This window comes from Podarcis muralis, chromosome 5, assembly GCF_964188315.1.
Source record: "Podarcis muralis chromosome 5, rPodMur119.hap1.1, whole genome shotgun sequence".
NCBI classification, from domain to species: domain Eukaryota; kingdom Metazoa; phylum Chordata; class Lepidosauria; order Squamata; family Lacertidae; genus Podarcis; species Podarcis muralis.
Window position 1 is genome coordinate 40,762,943 of NC_135659.1, and position 27,853 is coordinate 40,790,795.

The following is a 27,853-nucleotide window of genomic DNA, read 5'->3' on the forward strand; positions in this document are numbered from 1 at the left end:
ATGTGTGTATGTACGCAAATGCACATGTGGGTGCCAGATTGGGTCTTTCACCTCGGTGAAATAAAGCCTGGTTTCACCCCTGCGTACCCTGTTTATTTCCCTTGCAACTTCCAGAGTGTTTCTTCTATTTTGTATATGCTTTAAAAAATATTTTATTTAATAAAGACATTAAATAACTTTTCAAATACCAAGTTTAGATGCCATAATTCTTTACAGGATTCAACACTTAACAATATTCTTTAGATGTATTTGTGTTTTTTAAAAAAAACATTTTGAGACGGTCCTTCACTTGTAAATTCCATCATACTGAACAAAACATCCTTTCCCACAAAAAAGATGGACTGTATTGTGTTAAAATGATTTTAAAAAAACTTTTATAATTAAGAGCAGGAAAACGATAATAACTAGCTTCAAATCAAGCAATTACAAATGGCTTATTTCCTAAGAGGAATAAAAAAACTGTGAATTTCACAGTGATATAGTGCCTTCTAGAGGACATTGAGCTGAAGAACACTACACTGCAATCCAGTTCTCACTGCAAAAGAAGATATAAGCCCATAAGTGATATCAGTGCATTTACACTGGTTTCCTTCATGAAGGGATTTCTTCATATTCTTTATCCATAAATAGTATTGCACCCATCTACACACCAATTTTGGTTTTTTACATGATTATTGTATGGGGCTCTATTCTAAGGTATGGGTGTCTATTCTCCAAGTAATGGTGAAACTTAAAACCACCATTTCTTTTTAAGCATGAGAAGAGGAATCATGTATGCTTTAGTGTGCCGGGTTTTGGAGGGCAGGCTAAGGTGCCTGCTCCTACAAGTTCACATAGGAGGGAGGGAGGTTGCTCTATGGGTCGCAGAAATGTGGTGGTTCAGCTCATGGTCTCCATTTCCTTTAATGTAGCAGCAGCACTGTTAGAGCCAGCTGCTGCAAAGCAGTGAATTTGCGGGCATTTCCCCATTTAAATAGTACCTGCCAATATAGCACCCCTCCTCTTCACATACAAAACATTGCAGTCAAAACTGGACAGCACACCAGTCAATATAACTGATCCAGTGTGAATTGCTTACGGTGTGATTCTGTGCAGATGTCTCTTTTTAGGAACAGGCTGTTAAAGTTACGGCATGAAACTTCATCGACTGGAGAGTTTGAGAATGCTGAAATTGGCAAAATACCAGCATACTTCACCACGTTTGTTCATCCCCATGCTGAGGCCAGTCACAGTATCCAGGAGTGTCAGGTAAGCTCAACTGACTTACTCTTCTCACATTCACATTGCTGGGTTTCATTCGGCAGAGCTGCTACTTGCCTATAATCGGTTGGAGCACTTAAAAAAAACCACACCACACGCACAAAGAATATGCTCTAAATGGTCCCAGATGTGCATGTGGAGCCCTGCTCAGCTTGACACTTTGTTCCTCCCACGTCCAAATCCTGGCTGTGTCCCCTCTTTAAGCCTCACGATCCCAGAACTCATAAAAAAGGCCTGCAGTAAAATAGTGCCTATAAAAATGCACAGAACGGAAAAGCCTGGTTCTGCTCACAGAGTTAATGATCATTTGCTTAAAGCCTATTTTTGATTAAGAACTCCCAATGTCTCTAGTACTTTGGATTGAGAAATCTGTGATAATACTATCTTTTAAATTTGGAACTATCAGCCCTGTACTTCAAGGTAATTATCGCAGCACAAGATGCACTCAGTAAACAGGCCTTGCATCGGACAAAGCACTTTGATGACCAGAGGCCCTAGCAAGCTGTTATTCTGAAAATATAATGTATTTATATGGCTGTAGTTTCTGGTAATCCTGGCTGAGATCACAGCCCACCCAAATTAGGCACTGCACAAGCACATGGTGAGAGACAGACTGTGTTGTTGCCAAAGGATAGCTGCCCATAGGAAGGGAGCAGCGCTGGAAAGCTTTCCACCACCCAAGTCACTGGGTGGGGATGTTATGACCATGTATGTTCAATCATGGCCATTCCTGCTGCGTACAAGAAAGACAAGGGTGGCCAGAACTGCCTGTGAGTAACCTGACTCATTTCTCTCTCACTAGAAAGGAGATGAGGAAGACGTGGTATATGCATATCCCTAGAAACCAGAGGCGAAAAGCGAAATTCAGTGGGCCCCTAGTGATCAGTGAAGGATGCCTGTCACTCCCAAAGGCATGTTGCACCAGGCATGTTGTATCATAAAATAATAATAATAATAATAATAATAATAATAATAATAATAATAATAATAATAATTTTCTTATTTATACTCCATCCGTCTGGTTGGGTTTCCCCAGGCACTCTGGGCAGCTTACAGCACATATAAAAACAGTAAAATGTCAGACATTAAAAGCTTCCCCATCTTGTGATGCATGTCATCCTCTCACCCTTCTGTCTCCTTTCCAATGCTCATCAAATCACCCTGGGATCTCAGGCACTAGCCTTAAGGCACAAGCCACCTAGACAAACCCGATCAAAATGAATGGGAGTGGCTAAGAGCAGTCAAGTGCAAAAGCACACCGACTCAGGTTTTCAGGACAGAAAAAGTTGCCTTGGTTGTCATATGGTGGAGAAGTGGGAAAGGACACCAAGAGTCTGGTATCATGGCTGGCTGATGGGCGGCAAATGCAAAGGTTGATATATATTCTGTGTTTGGGGCTTGTGTGACTGGTAAATGCTGTACCCAAATGTGTTATCCGGGCATCAGATTTTGAGGTGAAAGCAGAAAGAGGGCTGTGCCTCAGAGCACATGGGTTATATGAGGACAAGAAACAGAGACATGGAATAGTAAGAGAAATTATATTTTCTAACCAATAGTAGGGTCAGGAATAGCTAGTAAGTCATTATTAGATAAGGAAATATGTTGACAAGGGTACAGTGGAAGAAGCATGGATATCCTCAGTTATGTTCTTGACCTGCTGAAGAAAAATAGTAGCGATGATGAAAATGTTTCTCACATATAGTGAGCTAATACTCCTTTCATTTATGCTCACTAATATATATGTTGATTTTTATATGGATGATATTATAAAAATAATAAGGCTGGACCTATGGCTGACATGATTTTAGACTGCTTTACACCAAAGTTGACTTCAGGTCAGTAAAACCCAACAACTTGATATCAAATATAGGGATTTTGCTGGAGTCACAGGGGCTGGAAGGTATTGTTGGAAGTTTGCCACAAGTGACCAGGTGCTACATGTTTTATCACCTATGGAGCAAAAGATTGCAGCAGATGAAAACTGGCTAATGTACTCAAAGCCGGAGGTTCCAGGTTCCTCCAAACTTTTAAGTCTTTGGAACATCCCCCTAGTCGGCATACTCCATTCTAACTAAGCTTAAGTACATGCAATTGAAACAATCCCATGCTCTTCCCCTTTCTATCTCTGCATTCATTTGCCTCCCCTTTCTCTGTCTTCACTTCATCAAGCATCCTGCACATAGTTATATACCCAGGTAGTAAAATAAATCACAACAACAGCAGCAGCACCACATCGGTGCTAAAGTGTGCGCACTTCATTTGTAGTCTTTATCTATAGTTGAAACACTTAAAAAAAACCCAACCAAGGCTTATGTGACCCACCATCAATCTCTGCTCATCAATTTGTCAGTATTCACAGCCTCATAATACAGAACTTTGGGGGCTGTGATTCAGGCAGAGGACCCTTGACTTTGAGAACATGCTACCCACTTATTAAACTGCACAGTTAATATGCAGATGATCTCCCTCGTATTAAACTGTACAGGGTAGGGGGGTCTGGTTAATGGCTGGGCATTTGATCCTATTGCAACAACAATATTGCTCTCAACCTTGATTACATTAGTGATCGTAGTTTAATCCAATTTCATGTTCTCAAGACTTGCAGACCACATTACTAGATCTTCCGCTTCCTTTTCCCATTGCTCCTCATCCTGGCTCCTGTTCTTAGACTCTCTTCCAGAAGTACTCTGGGTTCCAGATGCTTTCATAGTAGGAATTATGCAAAAGGAAACAAGAGAATAAATGATTTTGTGTGTGTGTAAAACTGTAACTAAATTGGAGCACAACATTTGTGGTTTTTTTAAATTTTAAAAAGTGGTGTACTATATTAACATATGTGCTAGATAATTTTTCTTATATTTCAAAGAACTCAAATGGTGTTTTAGTGTATTAGGAGTAGGGTAGTTACTTTGAAGTGACTTTTTATGATCCTTTTGAGAAATAATATGCATATAATTATTTGTGTCTGGAAATATGGCTTAAGATGGTAGGACCTTTGATTTGGGTTAATATTTATTGTTTTAGGTATAAAATTTGTTTTGTTTATGGAAAAGTCCATCAGGTAGAGTGTATGCTCAAAATGTTTACATGTTGGGTTTTACAGAAAAAGTTAACACATTTTATAGAAATCTGCCCCCCATGCAGATAGTACAAAAGAGGAAACCAGATATCTTTATGCTACAGAAGATATGATTAAAGGAGAGTACAATAACATTTTCCATATGTTGAAAATGTACTCACAGGGAAGATTGAGGTTCACCTTTGCCACTCATGCAAGGACAAGAGGCAGTGTGGCAACAATGATTTAATCCTGTCTTGCATTTCTGGGCCATAGACCTGATTGCCTAGGGAGAATGTGAAATCATCCTCTGGAGGTGTTACAGGGAAGACTGATAAGCATTTGTCAGGGATGGATCATTAAGTTTTGGGAAATATCTTCAATCTGGCAGATCAATCTTCTCTGTGATGGCGTACTGTTCCAAGCCAGGCTATGAGCCCTCCAAGCATTAAGCCACCACCAGGAAGGTCTTCATTTGAGGTTCCCGGTGCAATCCAGAAAGGAATTGGAATGGCACTCTCCATGTTTGTGCAGCAGTAGTTTGGTGCAAAATAGGAGGATTTTGTCCTAGCCCTAATAGGAACCCCCCCCCCCCCAAATGCTCTTCACAAAGAAGGAAGTGTGTAACACCCATACACCTTTTCATTCATCTAAATGACATGATCTCCAACAGTGAAAAGAGATGGCTATATTTTTATATAGTATATTATAAAATCAGTTTAGCTCTAAGTTCACAAGCAACAATCCCAATTACTTCAGGGAAAGTTGGCTATTTCTTCCACCTACACATATGTCGCTTCAAAGACAGTAAAAATCAAAAATCTTGGAGTCTGAGAAGTACCTGGAGATGGGCTTAGCAGAGTATGATAACTTTTCTTGCTTTCTACCAATCTTTCTCTCTTTTGGTTTTTGATAAACTCAGAGATTAACAATCGATGCCTGAAATGATAAAGAACCAAAAAGGAAATGAGCACGGTTGAATGTAACTTGGGCCATGAACAGAAACATGGACTTGTTTGCTACAGTACCAGAAGTAAAGTCTTAGAAACCGAATTGATTTTCAGTTAATCTTATCTGCAGCAGGTGGCTTTCAGGTTAGGGCTCCAGAATAGTTCAAAGTTAATTCTTATCTGAAAAAATACTTCAGCATGCACAAAAACAAAACAGCTGGGGGCAATGCTGGTACAAGAAATTGCATTGCTTGACATGAGTGGCCACAGCCTCCTCACCTCTGCCCAAACTCCTCCTCCTCCTCCTTGCCACTAGTGCCACCTTTTCCTTATCTTCTTCCTCTAGCCACTGACATGGCCACCTACTCCACTTCCTTCTCCCCCCCCTTATCCTCTTCCTCCCCTCCCCGCCACCATGCTAATGGTGGAAGCACTGGCATTCTCTCCACCTCCTCCCTACATTGCTCTGAGGGCCAAGGGGTCTTTTCTCAGAGCAAGGCATTCTGGACAAGGTGACTGGGAGAGTCCCTGCACCACCACTGCTGCTTTGCTGCTGCGCCTAGATGTTGTACTTAAACCCACAAGGCAAGCAAGCAAGCAGAGGTCTTGGGGGCACCCATTTGCCACCCCTGACTGAATGCGGCAATTGTTTCAGCTTGCCTCATGAAAGTGTGGGCAGGTCCTGACTGGGGCTTTGCTCTTCAAGATATTTAGCACTTTACCCAACTTTCAGCAAGATAACAAAGCAGGTTCTTATCTGCTAAGCATGAAAGAGACCCTTTGAAGTAGGATTGGCAGGATAACCCACATTCCCAGGCATGCACTTATGGACTCCTGTGGACAAGAATGTGTGTGCCTCAGCACCTCACATGCTCTCACTCACAACAGCAAACACAATTCCCAGAATTCATTTATTTTTAATGCTCTGCTCATATTGCTTCTTTGCATTTTGCGCCATTTTTTTCAGAGCAATAAACTTTATTAACAAGATGTTTTTTGCTATACCAATTGCAGTTGTTCACACCAGAATCTGAGCAACGGACAGCATGCAATGTAAAGTTGAATACTTGAACACTGTATATATTCCAGTGGAATAACTCTAGTTATCTGCCTTGGCTGTGGCGGAGGGAAATATGCACCAGATGTAGTCAGCATGGTGCCCTCCAGATGCTCTGCAGATGGACTACAACTCACATCAGCTCCAGCCAGTATGAACAATAGTCAGGACCAATGGGAGTTACAGCCTACAACATCTGTAGGGCATTTTGGCTATCCTTGCTGACTGTCGCAGCTAAAACAGACCTAACCTTGGAAAGAAATATTACAGTCCTGTAATATTAGAAAAGCTATACCCTTACGCATGACAACAATATAGAAGAGTGGTAACATTAAAAAGACTAGACAAAACATGGAAAATGACACTTTGAAATCCAATCAGATCTCCCACAACATGCGTTGTTTGGTCCTTAAAAAGTAGATATGATGAATTATTCAGTTATCATTATTTTTTTGCCTACCCACATAACCATACGGGTGGATTGCTCAGAGTACCAGTACAGCCACAATGAAAGCAAATTTAAATCAATACCAACCCCAAATTCTGGAACCACATTCACCCTTTCCTTAAAATTAGACAACATTACTAGATGCTCTCCAGTGCTACAGAGAGGGGCAAACAGATCTTTCAATGGAAATACACTTTTTTAAAAAAAGTTAGCAAGAACTTAATTATTTGCAGAGCAATGCTGCAATGGGGAGGGGTTAACCTTGAATTTTTCACTCTTTTAAATGGGTCACATAAACGCTTTAGAAGTATTAGACTTAAAGGTTCCTCCCTTATTTTTTTAAAATGTAAAAGTATTGTTCAGGCATAGAGAGGGGATTGAGTCTTGTGACACTGTTAAACAGATGTCTATGACAATCACAAAAGTTAACACACATACACTAAATTCATATATTTTGGCTTCAGTGGTTTCTGGTGGGAGAAAATCTGTTTTGTCCGGTGTGATTTGTGGTTTGCTTGCCACTATAACTCAAATTCTACTTCCTGACAATGCATAACCTAGAAGGAAATCAACCCAAGAGCCCCTTGATCTTCTGAAAAATGAAAAGTCTGTATAAGCTCTTGATTTATCCATTCTCCTGCTCCCACTGACAAAACGGGGGCGGGGGGAGTGACTTTCAATTAAATATAAACTTAATTTGGTTAAATGAATTCTCCTTTCAGCCACATGGGGGCGTAAATGGTTTAGATTTCCACAAAGAATTGCAGGGGACGTTTCTTAAAAATGTACTACATGCTCAAAGTGTTTCAATGATCATTAAGCTGGTAAAATCCCTGCGCTCTCTCTCAATCTGTTAACTGAATCTGAGGCACCCTTCCCAATATTAAAAAAAAAAATCATCCACATATGTACCTTTCTCGCTATTATTCGCCACTGCTGTTTTATACAAATAGTTACAAACTACATTGCCTGGTGCATATGGATAAATCAAGGGGAAACAAACAAAATCTAAGCCTCACTTTGCTGCAACAAGAAAGAATTTAGTTTAATGTCCTAATCACCACCTATTCCCCAAAGTGTCACCAACTGGAGCCAACTAACTTTGCCCCACAGTACTCAATGGGAGCTTATTAAAAAATGAGCCCACAGTTCCTTGTAAAACCTTATTCAGCATTTCTTGTTTCTGCTATGACCATGGGGCAGAAGATGACATATATATGTGATATACTTCCTTGCGGAAAGTCCAGTTGCCTAACATAGGACCTTCTAAACTTGCAAAAGCTGCTCATGAATGTCACCTGCAGAATGTCAGAACACATGACAACACACTAGTGTTCTGGGGATATTACCCAGTCATTGCAGAAGATATCCCAGAAAGAAGAAATGTTTAGGATCAATCACTAACTATGGCTACGAAGCATTTTGGTGCATAATGTTGCTTACTAGGTCTAGCAAAATGAGAGATGTGATGTCAAAAAGAGAGCAGTTTTTGTAAGTGAAGCTAGTAACTGCTTTGAAGCTTTTTATATTCAAACAACTCATTTTAATTGCAGAATTCAGAAGAGCTCTGTACATAGCAGAAGTTTGCATTCTACAGCAGAGAGACTAGTTCTGTAATAAGCATTGCCCTAAGTACTTTATGAAGTATCAGTGTGTGAAATCCGATGGCCACTTAACATGTGCTTATCAACTTAAACCCACCCCCACCCCGCAAGGCAACTGTAATTGCACTGAGAGACAGTAATCTATAGGCTCCAACTATTTAGTGAGCTGAATGGTATTCTCATCCTGCCCAACAGCTATGGAAAGTCCACCATGGCAAGGCTAAGCACACAGGGCCTCCAGAAAATGAGGGCCTTCAGACAACTGTTTATTTACATCCTTCAAGCTGCTACAGGCAAGGTTTGCAGTGGTGCCCACAAAATAGGTGGCTGACCATTCTCACCACAGTTTGTAGGAACAAATGCTACATAAAAACAGCCTTATGTGCTGTTTTAAAATGTTTTATGAATTCAGCTTTAATCATAAAATTACTGGTATATTTAGCGGAGCTGAAATTATGACTATCACTCTGCTCTTTTCTTCCTATCCAAATTTACATGTTAAACGAGAAACTGCAAATGTTCAAACTTACTGTTCCCATCCCTAACTCTGTGGAAAGCCATCTACTTAGACTTTAATTTGATTTCAACCTGTTTTTAGGAGGTAATTTAATTATTGTTTGATTTTATACCAATGTTATATATCTGATGTTAGCCACCCTGAGCCCGACTTTGGCCGGGGAGGGTGGGTTATAAATAAAAGTTTGTTATATTATTATTATTATTATTATTATTATTATTATTATTATTATTTGTTTTGCACAGAGGTATCAGCACAAATCCAGGGCCACGTGCACGAGTATGTCTTTGGGAAAATTCCCATTCCCATTCCTGCATGTTAAGATGTGATCTTAATTGTCAGGAGTGCCTTATGTTCCTAAAAAAAATAAATCTAATATCTTATTATATACATTATACACAAAACATTGTATAAAATTAATATAGTCAATATACTAGCAAAACACTCAAAATACATGCTTGAGTGCTTCATCCTTGAGCAGAGCTTACTTAGAAGCCTGTACTGAATTATTGCTTTTAAGCACTTAGCTCAAGATGCCTATGACATATCTCTGCTCATGCCACCTCAAGGCATTTCCTGCCTGAAGCGGAACCCAATTGGCACCTCCCTGCAAAAGACAACATTCTAAGATGCCTTGCTACACCATTCAGACACCAATCTCTGCCTTCAGGTATGGCTTTATGCTGCGACACAACAGTCAGCCATGCAGACAACTTTTTCACTACAAGCAAAACTGGATTGCTGCCGTCCTCATCTTGACATGCAATAGTTAGGGGAATCAGCTTTTTGCCAAGCAAAAGAAGCAACAGATAAAAAGGAGACCAGATTGGAAAGCGTCTGTCTCCTACCGCCAGATGGCAGTGGGAGGTGGCCATTTCACTCAGGCAAATTCAAACGGGTGGGGGGTTCATAGCAAGTTTCTTTCATGTTCCTATGAAGTTAACATGAGAAAGCTGCTCTGATTCACAGCAAATGCTGCTTTCTCAAACAGCTCCAGCCTGTTCATGCTGCATTTTTTTAAAAGTAAAAAATGGACAGATGGGTCAAAAAGGACGTTCTCAGTTTTTTGGAATGTTTTCTTGGGTCACGTAGGATGCTGCGGTGCTACATAATGAAGCAATTATCAAATGCATAACACAAAGAACTTCTGTTAAGGGAAATAAAACAAGGAAGTTGTGTCAAAGAAAAATTAACCCTATATTCCTCGAGTTTCTTCAGAAAGAAAAATAAACTCATTTAGTCCCATAGTTTGCTTTCCTTCAATTTGAACTTCAAATTAGATATTCATAGCGTTTCTGTGAGTTTGTGGGCAAAACTATCTGGTGAAGTGCCTTTCCCTGCCCTGTATATATAAACATATATATGAAATAATTAGTTGCAATCTTCTTCAGCATGTTTCAAAACATACATTAAATACATAGTGCAAGTCAGGTAAAACAGATTCTTCCATATGGGTATAATCTATTCTATAACCTTTAGACATTATAATCAGACTGACTGATTATTTGCTCTGAGGTCAGAGGGACAGGGGTGCACATGCTTCTCTGTTCCCAGAGCAAGTTCCAAATAAAATGGAATGATTGGCCTTTATAAGGACGAGGACGCACTCCCCACACAGCCCCAGGACCAGCCCATTCTGCATATTCTGTCATATGCAAGTATTGAAAATGACAGCGGAAAATAAGTAGCAGCTAAAGGAGGGCTGGTTGCAGTATTGGGGAAATCACAGGAATCCACTAGCAGTCAACTTCCTTGTCCACTCCTCCTCTCCTTAATGAGACAAAATGTGAAATATTGCAAATTTACTTGGTTGAGTGCTGCAACCTGACCCTGATGATGCTCCTTGTGGAGATACAGAGGCACTAAGATCAGTGACTAGAGACAGAAAAGAAGCAGTAACTGTTATGTGTAACAAAGGAGGGCCAGGCTGGGTGACAGGTAGAATTATTGACAATTTATTTCTCAGATACTCAGTTGTTTGAAGGCAGCAAAACAATACTATCCATTTAGTCTTCTGTGCCACCAAAAGCCATTTTCTATAGAGCCAGTGAACTAAAGGAACACTGAACTGAGTCACAAAAACAAATAAAGGCAAGATTATTTGGAGATCCATAGGGACAGGTATGGGCCTCCTGCAACCTGATAGTCTTCCACAAATAATTAAGAACATAAGAAGGGCCCGATCAGACCAAAGCCCTATGTAATTCAGCATTCTGTTCTCACGGTGGCCAACCAGATGCACGGAGACCACAAACAGGCCATGAGTATTATATCCCCAGTACCTATTATCAGAGGCATACTGGGAATTCAAGCCTCTTCTCCCAATCCCAAACAGACACAAAGAAGAATAGAAGATTTTAAATCTACTTAGGAAGCAGCAACCACACACATTGGATAAAATAATAAAGAGAATTGTCCCCAAAACTAATTCTGAGTCAAACATGTCATTTCAGTTTTCTTTTTGCTTTTACTATTGTCAAAAGGTGCCTATATTTTCAGTGAGTTTTCAGCAGCCGCTTGACATGAAGGAACCCTACCCTAAGAGTCTAACTAGGGTGACATGGACTAATGAAAGGGTTTACAGAAAGAAATTATGAGGAGACCCTGCCAAGGTTTTGCTCATTTGGACAGACAAGTTCAAGGATTGCTGAGCTCCCTTGCTCCCAAGGCTCAGGAGCTGCCTCGAGATGTGCTGTAACTTAAGAACTGCATCGTTCCCTGGAACAATTAGCACCTAGGACTGGGATGAAAATAGAAATGAAATTTTGAAGAGCAGTTAAAAACTTACAGCTCATGCATATCCATAATCTCCTTTTATATTTTGACCCAGAGAAGACCTCTCAAGGAAAGAATGCTGAATTCATAATACATCTGAGCATTATAAGCGAGACAAATTTGCTTTCTGAACAACAGCATTATGAACTTTTGAGAACCCCTGCTTCAAACCAGTGGCGTAGCGTGGGTTGTCAGCACCCGGGGCAAGACAAGTAATTTGCGCCCCCTAACCTGTGGATTTGCGCCCCCTAACCCGTGGATTTGCGCCCCCTAACCTGTGGATTTGCCCTAACCCCAGATGTTGCGCCCGGTGCGGCCGGCCCCCCCTGCACCCCCCACGCTACGCCACTGCTTCAAACACCCCAGAAGTTTGTTTGTTTGTTTGTTTGTTTGTTTGTTTGTTTATTCCTTTCTTTCTAAAAGTTGTTAAACTTTCACAAAAGAGACAGGTGAACTCATTGCTGATGGAGTCCTTACACTGTATTATTATTATTATTGCTACATGATTCTGTATTACTTGACCCTGTGGCTTCATAATTCAAAGCATACATTTTGATTTACTACAGATATCCTCACAAAGACATTTTGCATATATAATCACTATAACACCAAGACCCCAAATTTGGCACCATATTTTGCTGCTTCTCGATGTGAACAATTTGAATTTTCATAAGATACATACGTAAGACTATCCCATTGTCCTTTGTCCACGTTTTCTGCCCTCCATCCATAGCGGTTTCCTATGAAGTTTGGGTCTTCAAACACTAGAAAGAGAATTGCCAACAGTTTCAACAGGAGAACAATTATGTTTAGTGGAAACAATAAGGGTCTGAACAACAAGCCTGATCCTTAAACATACTATGCCTTTCAGCATAGTATGGAAGCTGAAGGAATGCTAAAGGAAAACTTCAGCGAGCAACATGAACCCTAAATAAAATCCTATATACAAAAGTGAATTTAAGACATGTTTCATGGTTTCTTCTATGGGTGTTTCTGCCAGTTGACATTAGGAAGACAGCAACCAGGAAAACGACCTTCTCAGTGTTTGTGTCCCACTTGTAGAGTAACTGAGCACCAACCTTTTATTATTCAGGAGACAGGGTATAACCAGTTTTCATAGACACTGGTGACTTCTACGCCTTGCTGTATTACTGCTGCTATTTTAAATTCTAACTTATTATTAGAATTGTTCTGTGTACATGTTTTTAGTTTTCAAATATTCTATTTGGGGGAATGGCAAACTGGTCCCCTATTGACCAGCCCGCCCACCAGCCCTGCTGCTGCTACATCAGAGCAGCAAGAAGCTTCAGTACCACCCCCTCTTCCCCCTGCCATGCTCTGAGGGAAGAGTAAAGGCATTCTGAAAAAGGTGACTGGGAGAATACCTCTGCTGCCATTGATTGGCAGCAACAGCTAGAAGTTCTGTTTAAACTTAAGCGTAGGTGCCAACTCCCTGGGGCCCTGGGTGCCCAAGCACCCACAAAATTCCCTATGAAGGGACTGGGCACCCACAAATTCCAGTGCCAGGGCCATGCACACTGCATGGCACCCACAGCCCCGGGCATCCATGGTCGCAGGGCCAAGCTGGCACTCCTGAAGTTAAGTTTACTGTAACTAGTTGAGGCAAGGAAGGGGTAACAGTGGCAGCAGGGAAAGGAGGAGGGGAACTGACAGCAGAGGTAGGGGAAATGGGGGGGGGCAGGATGATGGCCACCATCTGCCTCAGGTGACACAATGTATTGCACCAGTCTTGCTCCTACATATCACTTGAGCATTTCAAGAGTGCACGGTGGGTGAAAAATATCAATCCATGATGAATTGTTCATGTGGTACTGGCACATACATGCAACTTTAAAAAGAAGGTAGCTACATTTCTCCATAACAAAAAAAAGCAACTGCTACAGAAGCTGCAGTATTATAATACCTTTAATAGGACTAACCAAAATCTCTCAAAGTCATGAGCCAGCTTTCATCCAAAAATTTCCTTAGTGTATGGCATTGCTCCTGAAAGTTTGTGTGGCCTGACTTAAAACTGCAGCTGCCGTACTAGGAGGTCATGAGAACGAGCCCTTGCACTTACTCAAATCTAGCACAAGATCAGAATCAGGCTTGCTATCTTTAGTTTTTGCTAAACCAAATGCATCAGCTTACCTGGGCTTTTAAACTCTTCTGCAGCTTTTGATGTGGCCAATTTATACCATGTCCAGTAATATTCTTCATACGATATGGATGTAACATATCTGAAAATATACATTTGGGAGGAGGATGAGTTTTCAGAGAGGATTATGCAATTAGATATTTGACACAGGTTTTCTGGCAGAATGTTCTACAAAGCAACAGAATCAGCATAAAAATGAAAAAGAATTGAGGCTTGAAAAGACCACATTTCTTACTACTCACTTTCCACACAAAGACAAACAGTATGACTTTAAGGAAACACAAGCCTACATATTTGCACCCAGTTTGAGTGAGCTGGATTGGTTCTTTGTATGAATCTCCTGCCCAAAAACTAAGAAAAATGACCTTATAACTTGCTTAGGACATCAAGAGAAATAAGCCTTAAAAATTCATATTAGGGATGTGTTTATCAAAGTAAGTTCACATATGAACCAATCATTTTTTTCTCAATTTGTTTTTTCATCTGTACACGACTCACAAACCTCAGTGTGAATCAGGTTGCTAGCAATCCAGACCTTAAAAAAAAGAAAGTGGTAGCATTTTAAAAAGGTTGCAGGATGGCAATATCTATGGAAAATCTGATTCATATTCCTGCTTCTCAACACGATCCTGTTTGTAGAAAGAGATCACATAAAAAAAAAGAAAAGCAGTTAACTTCCATCTGTGCTCTGGTCTTTGTTTTTTTTAAAAAAAATCTAACACAATAAATACTGAATTCGTCTTATATCAGAAACAATGGAAATGATGTATTTTGAGTCATAGAATAGAACCAGTGTTGGAAAGGACCTTGGAGGCAATTTAGTCCAGCCACTTGCTCAATGCAGGATCTGTAACGGAGAATCTGTAATGCAGCATACAACTGAAGCTTCCCTGAGAGATGGCAGTCCAGTTTCTGTGAAGTGATGGACAGCCCACATGAAGTAGATGGTGCCACAAGATCAGGGCCAGCCTTACTGTTAGGCAAACTGAGGCAATCACCTCAGAAATGAGCATGGGAGGGGCAAGTTAGCATCCCACAGGCCTATCTAGATTTCCCCACCCCCACCCCCCGCTTTGCTGAATTAAGGACCAAGAAGGTTCTTCCACAGAATGAAACATTCTGGGTGCAATGGCTGTGAGATTTCCTGTGCTGGCTCTGTGAGTTGTAGTAGTGGTGATGATGCCAAAAAATTGTGTGTGTGGGGGGGTAGTTTATAACGATACTGAAACTTTACATTTTCACCCCTAATGATTGCATTTAAAGACCCCCAGAGCTGCACTGAAATTCCAACTGAAAGCTTTTCCCTCTTCCTCTGATAAAGTCGTCAGAAACACACCAACACACTTGGCTATAACACAGGGCAGGTTATGGCTTCTCAGAAATTCAGAAGCAAGCTATGCTGTGCTGTGTTTAAAGAAAAGTATAATCATGTCATTCAAACAAACAAACAAACAAACAAACAAACAAACAAACAAACAAACAGGTGAGAGCTAGGCAGCGGGCTCTTTCCTGACTTTTTTGAAGAAAAAAGGATGGTCTCTCTCTCTCTCTGGCAGGGGGACACTATGAGAAAGCAGGCAGAGTTGTATGCAGCCTTTGTACAGCTTAGTGCCTAGGGCGTTCAATGTCTTATTCACTGTTGGACATACTTCAATAAAATAGGCCTATCACCAAATCAAATAATTGAATAATTAAAAATAAAAGCAGCAGCATAATTTTATAAATAAGCCAAACAGAGGGAGCCATGTATAGGAGCTCCAAAAAAACCCTCTGGGCGTGTTACTACCACAGATATTTCAGCAGGCTTCAAAGAATTCAAGAGGAAGGAGACCAGCAACGTACTATCTTACAAAATGACAAGAATCTTGAGCACAAAGAACATCATTATTCTTGGTATATTTGATGTTCCTGCCCTGCTCTTCCCTCCGCTTTTGCTTCTGCTGTCCTGTAAGATGTTAGCAGCTGCTCTTCAAAGACTTTATACTTCCCTCTTTATTTAAAGTTGTGAGAAACTGTTCAACTCTGAACCTTCTTCAGCCACTAACAACAAGGCTGACACCTCTATACTTTCCTAGTACCCTCAACCCTAAAGCTTTTTGCTCTCCTGCCCCATAAAACTGTCCCAATATTTTTCTACCACAGAAATTCTGGTGGGAATGGATGGAGTTCAGGAAGGGGCATGTTTGTAGCTCGAGGGAACTCCTGGAACCAATATTGTCACCTGAGGCCCAGCTGGCCTCAATGGCTCGGCTGTTTCTAGATACTTTTGGTTATTGGAAACGGCCCCCCAGGACAGAGATGATTTGGACACAGTATTCCATGCTCTGGTAACTTTCAGACTGGATTATTGCAATGCGTTCTATGTAGGGCTGCCCTTGAAGACAAATCAGAAAAGTCAACTGGTTCAAAATGCAGTGACCAGGTTACTGGATAGGGTTGCCTTTAGAATTTGTATAAACATTCCTTTAAAACAGCTGCATTGGCGGCCGGTTCATTTCTAAGCTTAATTTAATGTGCGCATGCTAGTGTTTAAACTCTAAATAACAGGTCCAAAGTATCTGAAAGCTCACCTTTCCTACAGACCCTCTTGTGTTTTCAGTTTTGTAACAATATGTAGTGACAAGCAATGAATTGTGGAATGTGATACTGAATCACAGTTCAATCCTTCACCCAGTCACATGGGAGGAAGAGAGTGGGGAACATTGCAGCCTATGGCTTCACTTGGGCTTGCAGAGGCTCGTACATGTAACACTAAATCATGGTTTAGCTGTTACACACAAACTCAGCCATAATAAACTGTTGTTGTTGTTGTTGTTATGGTTTTATCCATCCTGCTAAATATTTATGGTTTTGTTCTAATGCTTCTTCCACTGTTTCAACTTATAGAGGTTTTATATCTTTATTGTTTCAGTCATTTTATTGTTATCCTGATATATATTTTTCTGAATGATGGCTTACTAGTTTTCTAATTAACCAATTAACCAACCAACCGATCAACCAGAAATATACAAAAGGAGTTAATTTATACAGTTACCCTAATTTGGATGGTTATAAAATTGTAAGCTTTTTGTGGCCCATTTTGTGGCCCCTCTTAATCATAATTTATTACCTTTCTTGGCCATATTCTTCATCTTCCTGGGGACGCCTGAATGTGCTGAGAGATCTTTCCAAACTGATAGCTATAAAAAGAGCAACTTTTAAAAATATGTGATTTGCTTATGCTTAATGTTCTGGGCACTTACAATCCTATCATGCCCCCCAAAGGGCACACTAATACATAGTTCAGATGCAGTTGAACCCAATGCACAGGAATGTCAGTGATCTCAAAACCTGGCCAAAACTACATGGATGCAATGGTTCTGTGAATTGGTGTTTGCAAGTGTGAGGTGGACATGCAACTGCTGCAGTTTGCACAATCACCGCAGCTTGAAGAAGTACTGCCATGACCATTCAAAGTGCAGTGGCAAATTGTCTACATACCATGTGCAACAAGTGCCTCATTTGATCCTGTCTGGCTTTTGAGGCTGCCCCATACTTAGTGCCAACCCATAGGAAATTGTATGGGGTCAATGAAGACCTGAATGGATTCTAACTTGTCTGAACAAACCCATTCACATCACAGGTGCAAAATAAAAATGATGTCTTGACCCAGGAGGCCTGTTGCCTAGTGATAATGCTACAACTACCCCAGCTGAGAACTGCATCCTCCAGTCAAACACAACCTCAAGGAAAGAATGCTTATATAGGGTCTTGCCATATGAAGACCAAACCACCCTTGTGCTCAGCCTTTTTCAATCTTGGGTCCCCCTATGTTCTTTAACTGCAATTCCCATCATCCTTGACCACTGGCCATGCTGGCAGGAAATGATACAAGTTGTAGTCAGTGCTATTTTTCTAGAAAAAGAGGTGCCAGAACTCACCATGAAGGCCTCTCTCGTTCTCTTAGAATGACTGGAGGTGCTGGAACCCACAAGAAAGGTACCAGAACTGAGTTCCAGTGAGTTCCCGCTGAAAAAAAGCCCTGGTTGTAGTCCAACAACATCTGGGGACCCAAGGTTGAGAAAGGCTGCTCTTGGAGGTCCAATGAACGTGGCCTATAGTTACACATATTTTAATGTGTCTGAATTATATTACATCTTTGATCTACTCAGGTGAGATCAGAATACATGGAAGGTGCAGGATACATCTCAGTTCCAATGTCAATATTTACTTGGGCTCAAACCTTAATGTAAAGTAGTAGCAAAATAGTGGCATTGCTATGTGGTTACTTTTCATTGTGGGTGATGCTGTAGGGTAAATGTGGCATCTAAAGAAATCACTGGCTAACAACTCTAACTTTCTCCTATTCCAGTGTTGCCCTTGCTTCATTTCCCAGCTCATGACCTCTGCATCACCTCTGAACACTGCCTGGCAAATATGCTTTGTGAGATCATAGATCTGCCTAGAGAACCCATACTCAAGTTACATTGCCAATCACACTAATTAAAATTTACTGCCTTGTGTAAAATAGTGGTTTTTTAAGAAAGCCATTTAAACGGGTTCTTCTAAAACTCCCCATGGTGCTCAAAGAATATATTTATGACTAAAAGCATAAAGCATGGAGGTTTATTACCATCTAGGTGCTGGCTAGTTCTGACACACTGTATAACTTTTTTCCTATACAGGGGATAATTGTTCTTCAGCAAATTAGCTGCCTCCAAGTTCACTGGATTTTTCAAAACTGGAATAGACAGCAAAACCTGCAGGAAGATACATGGGCATACCAGTTTATAAAGCTTTATGAATCACCAGAATTCAGAGAAAGTAAAAGCATTTCATGACTGAAAAGAAGGATACAAACATTTGCTTCTTTGGCAAATCCTGTTCTATGTGTGTATGCACAAGGAAAACAGTATGGTCAGCCTATACCTCCCACCATTCTGCTCTGTTTGCCTCAGCCATGCCACTCCTGACTGACATGGCTGAGTGGCAGACGTGGAGTAATTGGGGGGGGGGGGGAGTGAGCCAGATCTCTCTATGGCTAAACCACTTAACAGGAAAGCGACTTTGCAGCCTCAACTTCCTTACAGAGGTGATTGCTGCCAGTCCTGCCATGAGAAAATTCTATGGGTGAATTCCCATCTTGCGTGTGTAGAGCGTTAGGCTGCACATCCACCATACTTTTAAAGCACATCCAGCCCCAGATGGACTCCTGGTAACTGTTTGTTTGTTAAGGGTAGCTTTGTGAGGGGTGCACTACAGTTCTCATGATTCTTTTTTTGGTGTGTGTGTGTGTGTGTGTGTGTGCTTTAAATGTACGGGGCGTGTGCAGCCTAATACTCTGCACACAGAAGATTGGATTTCATTCACAGCTTTTTCTCAGGGTTCCCCAACAAGATTCAGCTGGGTGTCTTTGCACGGCACCAAAGAAATGTAGGCACATTTTGTCCCAGAACACTCAAAAATTCATGATGGAAAGTTAGCCATGTTGATTACTTTGCCCACACTGGTTTGCTTGTAAAAGAGTGACAGAAAGAGCCTTAACATATGAAAGACAGAACTAGTAAAAGCTGCAACTGGGCTATTCATGTTCACCATTAGAACTGTCTGAAGTTCTGTCTAAAACATAATTCACATACAGATTAAATTATTATCCAAATTAAGAAGTTACTGCTACAGCTTTTAAAAGGTGGCCTTTTTCTGCTTTTATTTTATTGCTTCTCACAACAGTTTTGTCCAAGCTGTTTCAGACAAGGCTAATAAGGAGTAAGTGAAGCACATGAGCAAAATGAGGTGAATTAACAAAAGATGAACAAAATTGAGTTTCACATTTCATACCTTAATTGGAAAATGGGGCCAAAGAAATGAGTTTGTACAAAACTGCTGATATATTACATCCAAAGCAACAACTACTTTTCGATTGAAACAGATTTCCTTTCTTTTTGGGTTCCATGTTTTGACTATGAAAATCAATAGCAAACTGCTATGGCGTTCACTGAAACAAATATATGAATAACGGTTCCTGCTTCGTACAAATACAATTTAGGTTTGAAATCAATACTGTGACTGGAATCCAAAAAACTGAGAAAACAATTATTTGAAGCTGGTGCATGTGTGCTATACTTTTTCCCTTATAGGCCCTCTCTCCTACTAACCAGCAAACTGATTCTGAAACTTGTAAAACTGAGGGAAGCTTCATAAACAGTTTGTGCTATGGAAGGGAGAGTGAACACATTTTCAAATAGTGAGCGGTGGCATGGACTTCATTGGACTCATGGAAACCTATTACATGAACCTAAGTAAGCTATTTGGATCTTGGCATCAGACCCCAATTATCCTGATAACAAAAGAAAAGTAAGATAAATTATTTTTTGCACAGTTCTTTCTTTACCTGGATACAAAGTAGGATACTAGTCATTGTAAGTTTGGTGTCCCACTTGGTAGGATCATCTAGAAAATCCAGACAAGGTCTTCCAGTCTTTGGGTCCACTTGCATGGAAGACAAATCATTAATGCTCAGAATGGAGGTTCATACACTTATATGCCAATAAGACAGTTTAAACTTTGTATCAGAATTATGCTAGACAGGCTATGATAAGTTTTATTCCCTACAGCTAGACAACAAAAGAAAGGTATGCAGATATCTAAAGCTCTAACTGAGTTATTTTTCATTTAAAATCTGTATCTAGCTTTCTATTAAATAATTCAAAGCGACTAACAAAATTGTCATAGCAATGAACAAACAACATAATAAAGGCAAAAAAGTACACAACATCAGAAAAAAATGAAAGTGGTTGCAAATGTATCAGCAGAAGTAATGTATACAAAAAGCAGAAAGACAACAGAGTTACTGCACCTATGGCCTCTTTAAAAAGACATACGCTGACCTGTGGGTCTAAGGGGAGGCAGTAATACTGGCCTGGGGATCCAGTTCTATGGAATCTGCTCTACTACTAAAAAAGGATCTTCTCCTACATAGTAAGCAAACTTCAGCTTGTTGGGGTGGGAATGGAGCAGGACCTCAGATACTTAAAAAGTACATGAAAGAGTCCATATGGAAGAAAGCTATACTTAATGCATCAAGGTCCCAAAGCCATTTAGTGCTTAAAAAATGGGACCCATTACCTCCAGTTGAACTTGACAACAAACAGGCAACAACCACAGACCTAGCAGTGTCTTTTTGTACTAATTGAAATTTCTAGATGCCTTTAAAGAGCAGCACAATTTAGAGTGTACTACAGAAGCAGCAGTCAAGTCTACAAGTACATGAATTATAGTGGCCTGGTCTGATTTGGAGGAAAGGGCAGAATTGTAGTACCAGCTGAAGCTCATAAAGGACAATCCTAGTCATCACTGCCAGTTTGGACTCTAAGAACTGTGCAGGATCAATGGTGACCCCCAAGCTGTGAAACTGAGTCTTCAGCAGGACTGTAACTGCATCTGAATCAACCTGTACACCTCTATCCGGATCAGACTGTCCACAAACCAACAATGTTTCTGCCTCATCTGGTTAGGGTAAATATTCACAACACTTTTCTACACTAGACGTTTAACTATCAAGTCGATAATTATTAGAAAGCTATAAGTGGTGTAATGACTACAGCTAGCTTTGGTTGGTTTGGGCAACTCCACATTATAGGGCTGTTTTGAAGCTAAAATGCAGCTCCAAGGACCTGAGAGAAATGTAGCAAGTCAATAGATTCCTATCCTTAAGGAAAGGCTTTAGCATTTGAATTATGTGTAGCTGCTAAAAAGCACTTTGAAGTAGAACCGCTCTGAAATCTAGGAGCATGACTGGGTCAAGGACACCTAGCCTCTGCTGCTAAGCAACCACCATGGGAAGGACACCACCATCAGTGCCATCCTTACCATTGGGATGGAACGGAATAGTGTTGAAAGTGACGCTTGGAGGGACTCTGTTGTACTCTTCAGTGTACCTTAATGATAGTTGGAGTTCAGCTCCTAGTACAAAAAATAAATAAATCAGAACATCTAAGTGCACGTGTAGCCCCAAATTGCATGCATTTACTTAGAAATAAGTCCTGCTGTCATCAGTATGCCTAACTTACATGTAAGCTTGCACAGACTGTAGCTTTATATTGACATACTTTTAGAAATATTTATAGCTAGGGTTGCTACTTTGCAATGCAGACACCGGATGCAAACCTTTTAATCTAATGCAGCAATGGGAGATAAAGCAGCTGCAGCTCCTCCCACCCACTCTCTTCCTGGTCTTGTTGCCCACTCCTTCCCTCTCCTGCTGTGGTGAACAGGACTTCAAATGTGTGAGAGGAAAGCAGATGACAGGAACAGAAAGAGAACAGGCAGAAGGAGCCTAAGGTGGGATTTAGAGAGATGCATACAGTGTCACATTTATACCTCTAAGATAGCCTTCTCTAACCTGGTGCCTATCAGATGTACCACTCTCTTCTGCCACAACCAGCATGGCCAATGGTGAAAGACTATAGCAGCTGCAGACCCAAACAACTAGACTGCATCAGGTTGGGGATGGTAGCTGTATGGATGGCCACCTCTGAATTAGCAAATAATAGAGCAATGAGCTCGAATTCATTGTGTTTAAAGTTTATATACTATTCCACTCATTACGTAAAGATATAGACATATTAATGCCTATGCTGTGAAATTTCATAGTTGCAAAACATCTGCTTTTGAAAATTTGCAATGCTATCAATACATGTGCAGTCATTTCAAAAGGTTACTGAAATCTTGTTTTTTCTTCTTCTTTCAAACTTTTTCTACATCACAAAACATTTCAGGGAGGTGACCTATTATTTCAAAGATTGAACTCACGATGCAATATATGAAAGCACAGGAGCAGTTATTTTCACATATATACTTGCACCGAGCGTGTGAACTTCATTTCACGTAATGGGAAAGTCTCTGGGTAGTGCTGGGAGTGTCCCTTGTCTGAAACCTGGAGAGCTACTAGCAGTCAACACAGATAATACCAATGGTCCAACTGAATCTAAGGCAGCTTCCTATATTCCTACGTTACCTAACTGTAGTGAATCCACTGGCACTGTTCATGTAGTTAAGGACTGTCTACACACCTAATGACACTCATACATGCTTCAAATCTGTGTTGAGAAGCACTGCATGACATAATAAAGCTATACACTGTATTCACAACCCAGTGTGAATTGTTCATTGGTGTTAAAATCAGACAAATATTTACAACTGGAATAGATATTTTATTGGATTGTAAAGAGTGAAAGGAGTAAAATTATTCTTGAAATGCTACTGTTAAGGTATTGGACTGAGATCTGGAAGACATTGATTCAAGTTCCACTTCCAGACTAACTGGGCAATATAATATAATCCCTCAATATATTGCAAGGTAATTGAAGAGAGAACACAATAGAGACTGCAAAGCATTTATATGTAAAGGGTTATATATTTGGCAAGCAGTAGTAACGGCACATTAAAAACATTGCATTCGTAATTGTTTTAGCAGTGCAATATCACAGTGCAACACAACATTTATAGGAAACAGTATGGCTACCTTCCCATAAGGTATCCTTCAGGCCTTCAATTTCAGCTACCCATTCCATCAAGCTGTCTCCCACAGGAGCAACAGTAATGCCCTGAGAAAAAAAAATGAAAGCAGCCCAATTCAGACTTGACGGGACTATCACTTTACTTCTCCTTTCATGTGCTAGAGGAGATCATAAGCTTCTGATTTTAAAATTACCACAGTTCCCTGTGATGTTTGAACTTGGTGGACTGTGGTTTGATCAGATTATGACTAGTGACAACAAACTAGGATCTGAAACCACAGTTTAATTCTGGCTTATTCTCACTAACCTTAACTTAAACTAACCCCAGTTCCTTGGGTTCAGATGTAGTTAGTCTAAAATTAGAAGCAGAAGCTTCCCATCTCCTTCCCCATCACATGAAAGAGGAAGAGAAGATTGGGGTGGGGGTGCGCAAATCCAGCATTTGGACAGGCTCCATTCACACAGACAGAATGCTGATAGCCTATGTAATGGTCACTTTAATAATTGTTTTGTATTGCTATTAATTTTTATATGGCTGTACATTACCTGGATATATAGTGTGTGTGTGTGTGTGTGTGTGAGAGAGAGAGAGAGAGAGAGAGAGAGAGAGAGAGAGAGAGAAACATGGTTTCCTGGTGTATCTGAATCACGTTAATTTGTACATTTTCATTCAAAGTATGTCTGTAAATTGTTTTATTGCAGTTTTTATCTATCAACATACCTTGTTTTATGCACACATAAATTCACCTAAATCATTCGTGAAATTAGTTATTATTTATAGATCCATTTGAGTTGATAGGGCATGCTCCCCTGCAGGCAAGGGGTGTTTACAATATTTTAAAAGTCTCCTATCATGTTCATCTTTATTTGCCTCCTACTAAGGAAAGGATAGAATCCACATTCTTTGCAAGATCCATTCTTTCTATGGACAGATGTTTTAGATAAAATAATATTTCACACTATGCATTCTCCCACCATTTCCCTTCATTCCTACTCAAGCAAAACAACTCATCAACACAACTCACATACTGTATTTGGTTCATTCCTCTGTGTTCATCTTAACTCCAGATTGTTCCACAGTCCGTTCCTTATTCTAAATTTATTACTTTAAGGATAGGTATGTAAATCATCTTCTCAATACAAAATTCTTACTCCCCCTCCCCTCCCCAGAAAAAACTAAAAGGGATATATAATAAAAACCCATCCATCCCTACATTGAGAAGTAGTATAGCATATACAGTTACCTTGTACTAAGGAAATAATAATTGCTTGCCTACTACTGGGGGAAGATGGGGTTCATCAACCTGGAAAAGTAGCCCATCTAGGAGAAGGAAAACTCTGATCCTAAGCCTCTGATGTCCCACTCTCGCCATCCCATTGCTGTGCTGCAAAAGGCTGCACCGGTAAGGTTTCTGCCTGTCGGGAAGTTTTTTAAGATGGCAACCTTATTCTTAACAAATGGTCTATTATGCACCATCCTAAGCACTTTAGCAGAGAAGCTTTGAGACACTAGTAAACCAATTCCCAGCATTTCAAGAAGTATGAGGAAGAAAGTTAGGTCTTTTTCAGAGAAAAGTGAGAAAAGGGTCAGAAGCTCAAGTTCTGCAGCTAGGAGCACCCTGTGAGCCAGCAGAAATGGGGAGGTGACTTTAATTGACCTCATTTCTTCTCCTGGAGCCCCCTTTCCCCTCAAAAAACTATTCTAGGGAATTGCAAGACTCTCTGAACACCGTATGTGGCAGTATAGGAAGGAGAAATTGGCAAAAAAGATGTCATCAGTGGGTGCGTCTGCTAGATCCTTCTCACCTCTACAAATGGAAGAATCCTCTCTATATGCAGAGGATCAGTTAGGATCCAAGTCAGAAACATTTTTCATCATTTGGTTACAAAATCAATGCACAACTCATTTAAAAAAAGAATCATAATAAACTGCCCTCTCTCTGTGTTTTTTATTTAGAATATTTCTAGCCCACTTCATCCAGTTAGGCTCTTAAACATCACTTACCATGTGTAACATAATAATAATAATAATAATAATAATAATAATAATAATAATTCTCTTGATTTATGGAACAGTAGAGAGGAGACATTACATCCCTTATTAACGATGAGGAGGGTTATAATGATGATGGATAGAGTGTTATACTTCAGTCTTGATCTTGACCACTGTAAACAAAGTTGTAGGGGATGGGGGTTGGGAATCCAGCTGTACTCACAAATATCTTGGCTTCTTCATGTTGTATAAACTCTCTTTCCAGCAACAAGTAAGCTCTCGAGTGCATATTCATAGTACTCATGTTCTCCCACAGAATCTGTCCTAAAGACCACAAAAATAAAAGGTTAGAACATTTTGCCTTTTCAAACTGTTGAATTGAATTGAGCTGTGATCTGCCAACACAAAGTTACCCTGGCAAAGCAATCCTGATATAGAAGAGCTTTTAAGCGGCAATTTTTTGGGTTTTTTTATTTTTTTTAGGACAGACAGACGGCAGAGCAAAGAAGTCAACCCTGATCCATTTCTATTTCTTAGATATAAGGTCAGCTACTGGCACAGATAGCACCCATAAGAAGGGGAAACTACCGGTACATAGGCAGAGCAAGAACTAGGCCATACTCTGTGTATGGAGTGTAACCTAGCAACAGCAGCGTGCCTTCCCTTGGCTTGGTTCATTAGTTTTCCCTTGCCCAACCAATCAGGACAAGCCTTTGTTTGCTCTTTTGTCCTACCTCCAATCAGAAGCAGGCTTTCATCCAGACCTTGAAACTACAGTTCTTCAACTTCTGCTGGGATCAGATTACAGAAGCGGGGAGGCTCTCCAAACGCAGCAAGGGCGGGGAAGCAAGTGCTTTAAAATGCTATGGGGCGTGGAGGCAAAACGAAGGGGCTAAGCAGCCCATGCCATTCCCTTACCAACCCCCTTGGCCACATCCCTCAGACGCCTGCTGTGGGGCAGAAGCACAGATTGCAGGAGGAGGAGCCAAGGGGATTGGTTAAGGTCCAGCGCCTGAAGAGCAGGCTTGGTGCCTCAGAGCAAGGCCTGGTACAGTTCCCAGGTGTGGGTCTGTCTGGAAGTCAGTGACGGATTTATGTATAAGCTAAACAAGCTATATCTTAGGGCCCCATTCTCTTGCCCCCCCCCAAAAAAAAATTAAAGGGGGAAAAACTGGATGTACATTTCCAAAATATAAGATAAAAAACAAATAAAACCTACATACAGCAACAGTGTTTTGTGTTGTGTCATATGATGTAAGGCATGGGGCCCTCCTGCTAGCATGCTCCCTTAATATAACACTGGTTTGCTCGTTTCTATATATAGGGTGCCTACATTCTGCATGTGCAAATGGCTTTAGAAAGCTGTTAGGGCCATAAATTACCATATAGAATATATTCAAAACAAAAAACAGTGACAATTTGTTGTTGACAAAGGACAGCTGGACATACAGTGGTACCTCGGGTTACATATGCTTCAGGTTACATATGCTTCAGGTTACAGACTCCGCTAACCCAGAAATAGTACCTCGGGTTAAGAACTTTGCTTCAGGATGAGAACAGAAATTGTGCTCCAGCGGTGCGGCAGCAGCAGGAGGCCTCATTAGCTAAAGTGGTGCTTGAGGTTAAGAACAGTTTCAGGTTAAGAACGGACCTCCAAAACGAATTAAGTACTTAACCCGAGGTACCACTGTATAAAGGGCCCCATTATCTTCAGTAGGTTAGGGCTTCATCAAACCTAAATCGGGCCCAGACGGAAGTGTATGTTAAGCAAAGCTTCATGGTGGAAAGCAACACACAAGGGCAAAATGGCAGAGGAGGCAAAAGTGCAACTGACTCACCATGGCTTTCCCACACATAGATGACACGAGGAAGAGATGGGCAAGATGCTCTATGCTTTCTGTGGTATTTTTGCACATCTGTAGTCAAGGAATAGAAACTTTCATCTCCATTCTGTTGCGCCTTGTTGAACATGGAAGTGTGTGTGCGTGTTGTGTGCATGAGAGTACTTGTGTTGTGCGTTTGAGCCTTCAGCTGCTTAAAAGCACACCTGAGAGAATACAAGCACATGCATTGGTGTAAGGTAAAATATTTATACCTGTGTTGTGACCGAGTGTCAAAGCATGCACAACTGCATTTTTCGTATGGGCCACTGGCCAATTTAAAGTTTATAAATTGTGGCCTTCCCCAGTTTTCAAAAGCTTTCACATTTCATCTTTGCTATGATTTCCCTTGCTTAGCAGTTTATTGTAGTTTTTGTCGTAAGCTAATGTTGAATGAAATGTTTGCATACAAGTGTGTCATCTCTACCCTAAAGGGGATGTAGTATTAGTCATAAAACAAGATAAAACTACTCCTGTAAGACTTGCTTCTTTAAATCATTCTACTGGCCATTAATTAAAGTAATTAAAGTCAGTGTGTGCCAGTAACATTTGCAAAACTATGTTCTCAACACCACGGCCTTTCTGCTTTAATTTTTTTTTTTTTTTTTTTTGCAAATGCAGCACCAGAACGTGGGTGCTTTATTTCCATGGGACTG

The 27,853-nt window shown here is 40.5% G+C and overlaps 1 protein-coding gene across 6 annotated transcripts; it reads right to left on the minus strand.

The window, feature by feature from the left end:
* Positions 1–78: 78 nt before the first annotated feature.
* Positions 79–27,698, minus strand: UBE2U (ubiquitin conjugating enzyme E2 U). 6 transcript variants are annotated; one of them, XM_028733200.2, is made up of 12 exons: positions 27,156–27,698; positions 25,541–25,641; positions 23,330–23,411; positions 21,676–21,768; positions 20,198–20,295; positions 18,440–18,566; positions 16,937–17,006; positions 13,821–13,909; positions 12,352–12,433; positions 5,160–5,257; positions 3,819–3,961; positions 79–2,917 (listed from the first exon to the last, which is right to left on the minus strand). In XM_028733200.2, exons 1-11 carry the CDS (start codon positions 27,382–27,384, stop codon positions 3,834–3,836), a joined length of 1,197 nt encoding a protein of 398 aa, XP_028589033.2. In that variant the 5' UTR covers positions 27,385–27,698; the 3' UTR covers positions 79–2,917; positions 3,819–3,833. The 6 variants fall into 6 exon arrangements, with proteins under 6 accessions (XP_028589033.2, XP_028589031.2, XP_028589030.2 ...); XM_028733198.2 differs by having other exon boundaries at positions 79–2,914; positions 3,810–3,961; XM_028733197.2 differs by having other exon boundaries at positions 79–2,914; positions 27,156–27,697.
* Between the last annotated feature and the right edge of the window lie 155 nt (positions 27,699–27,853).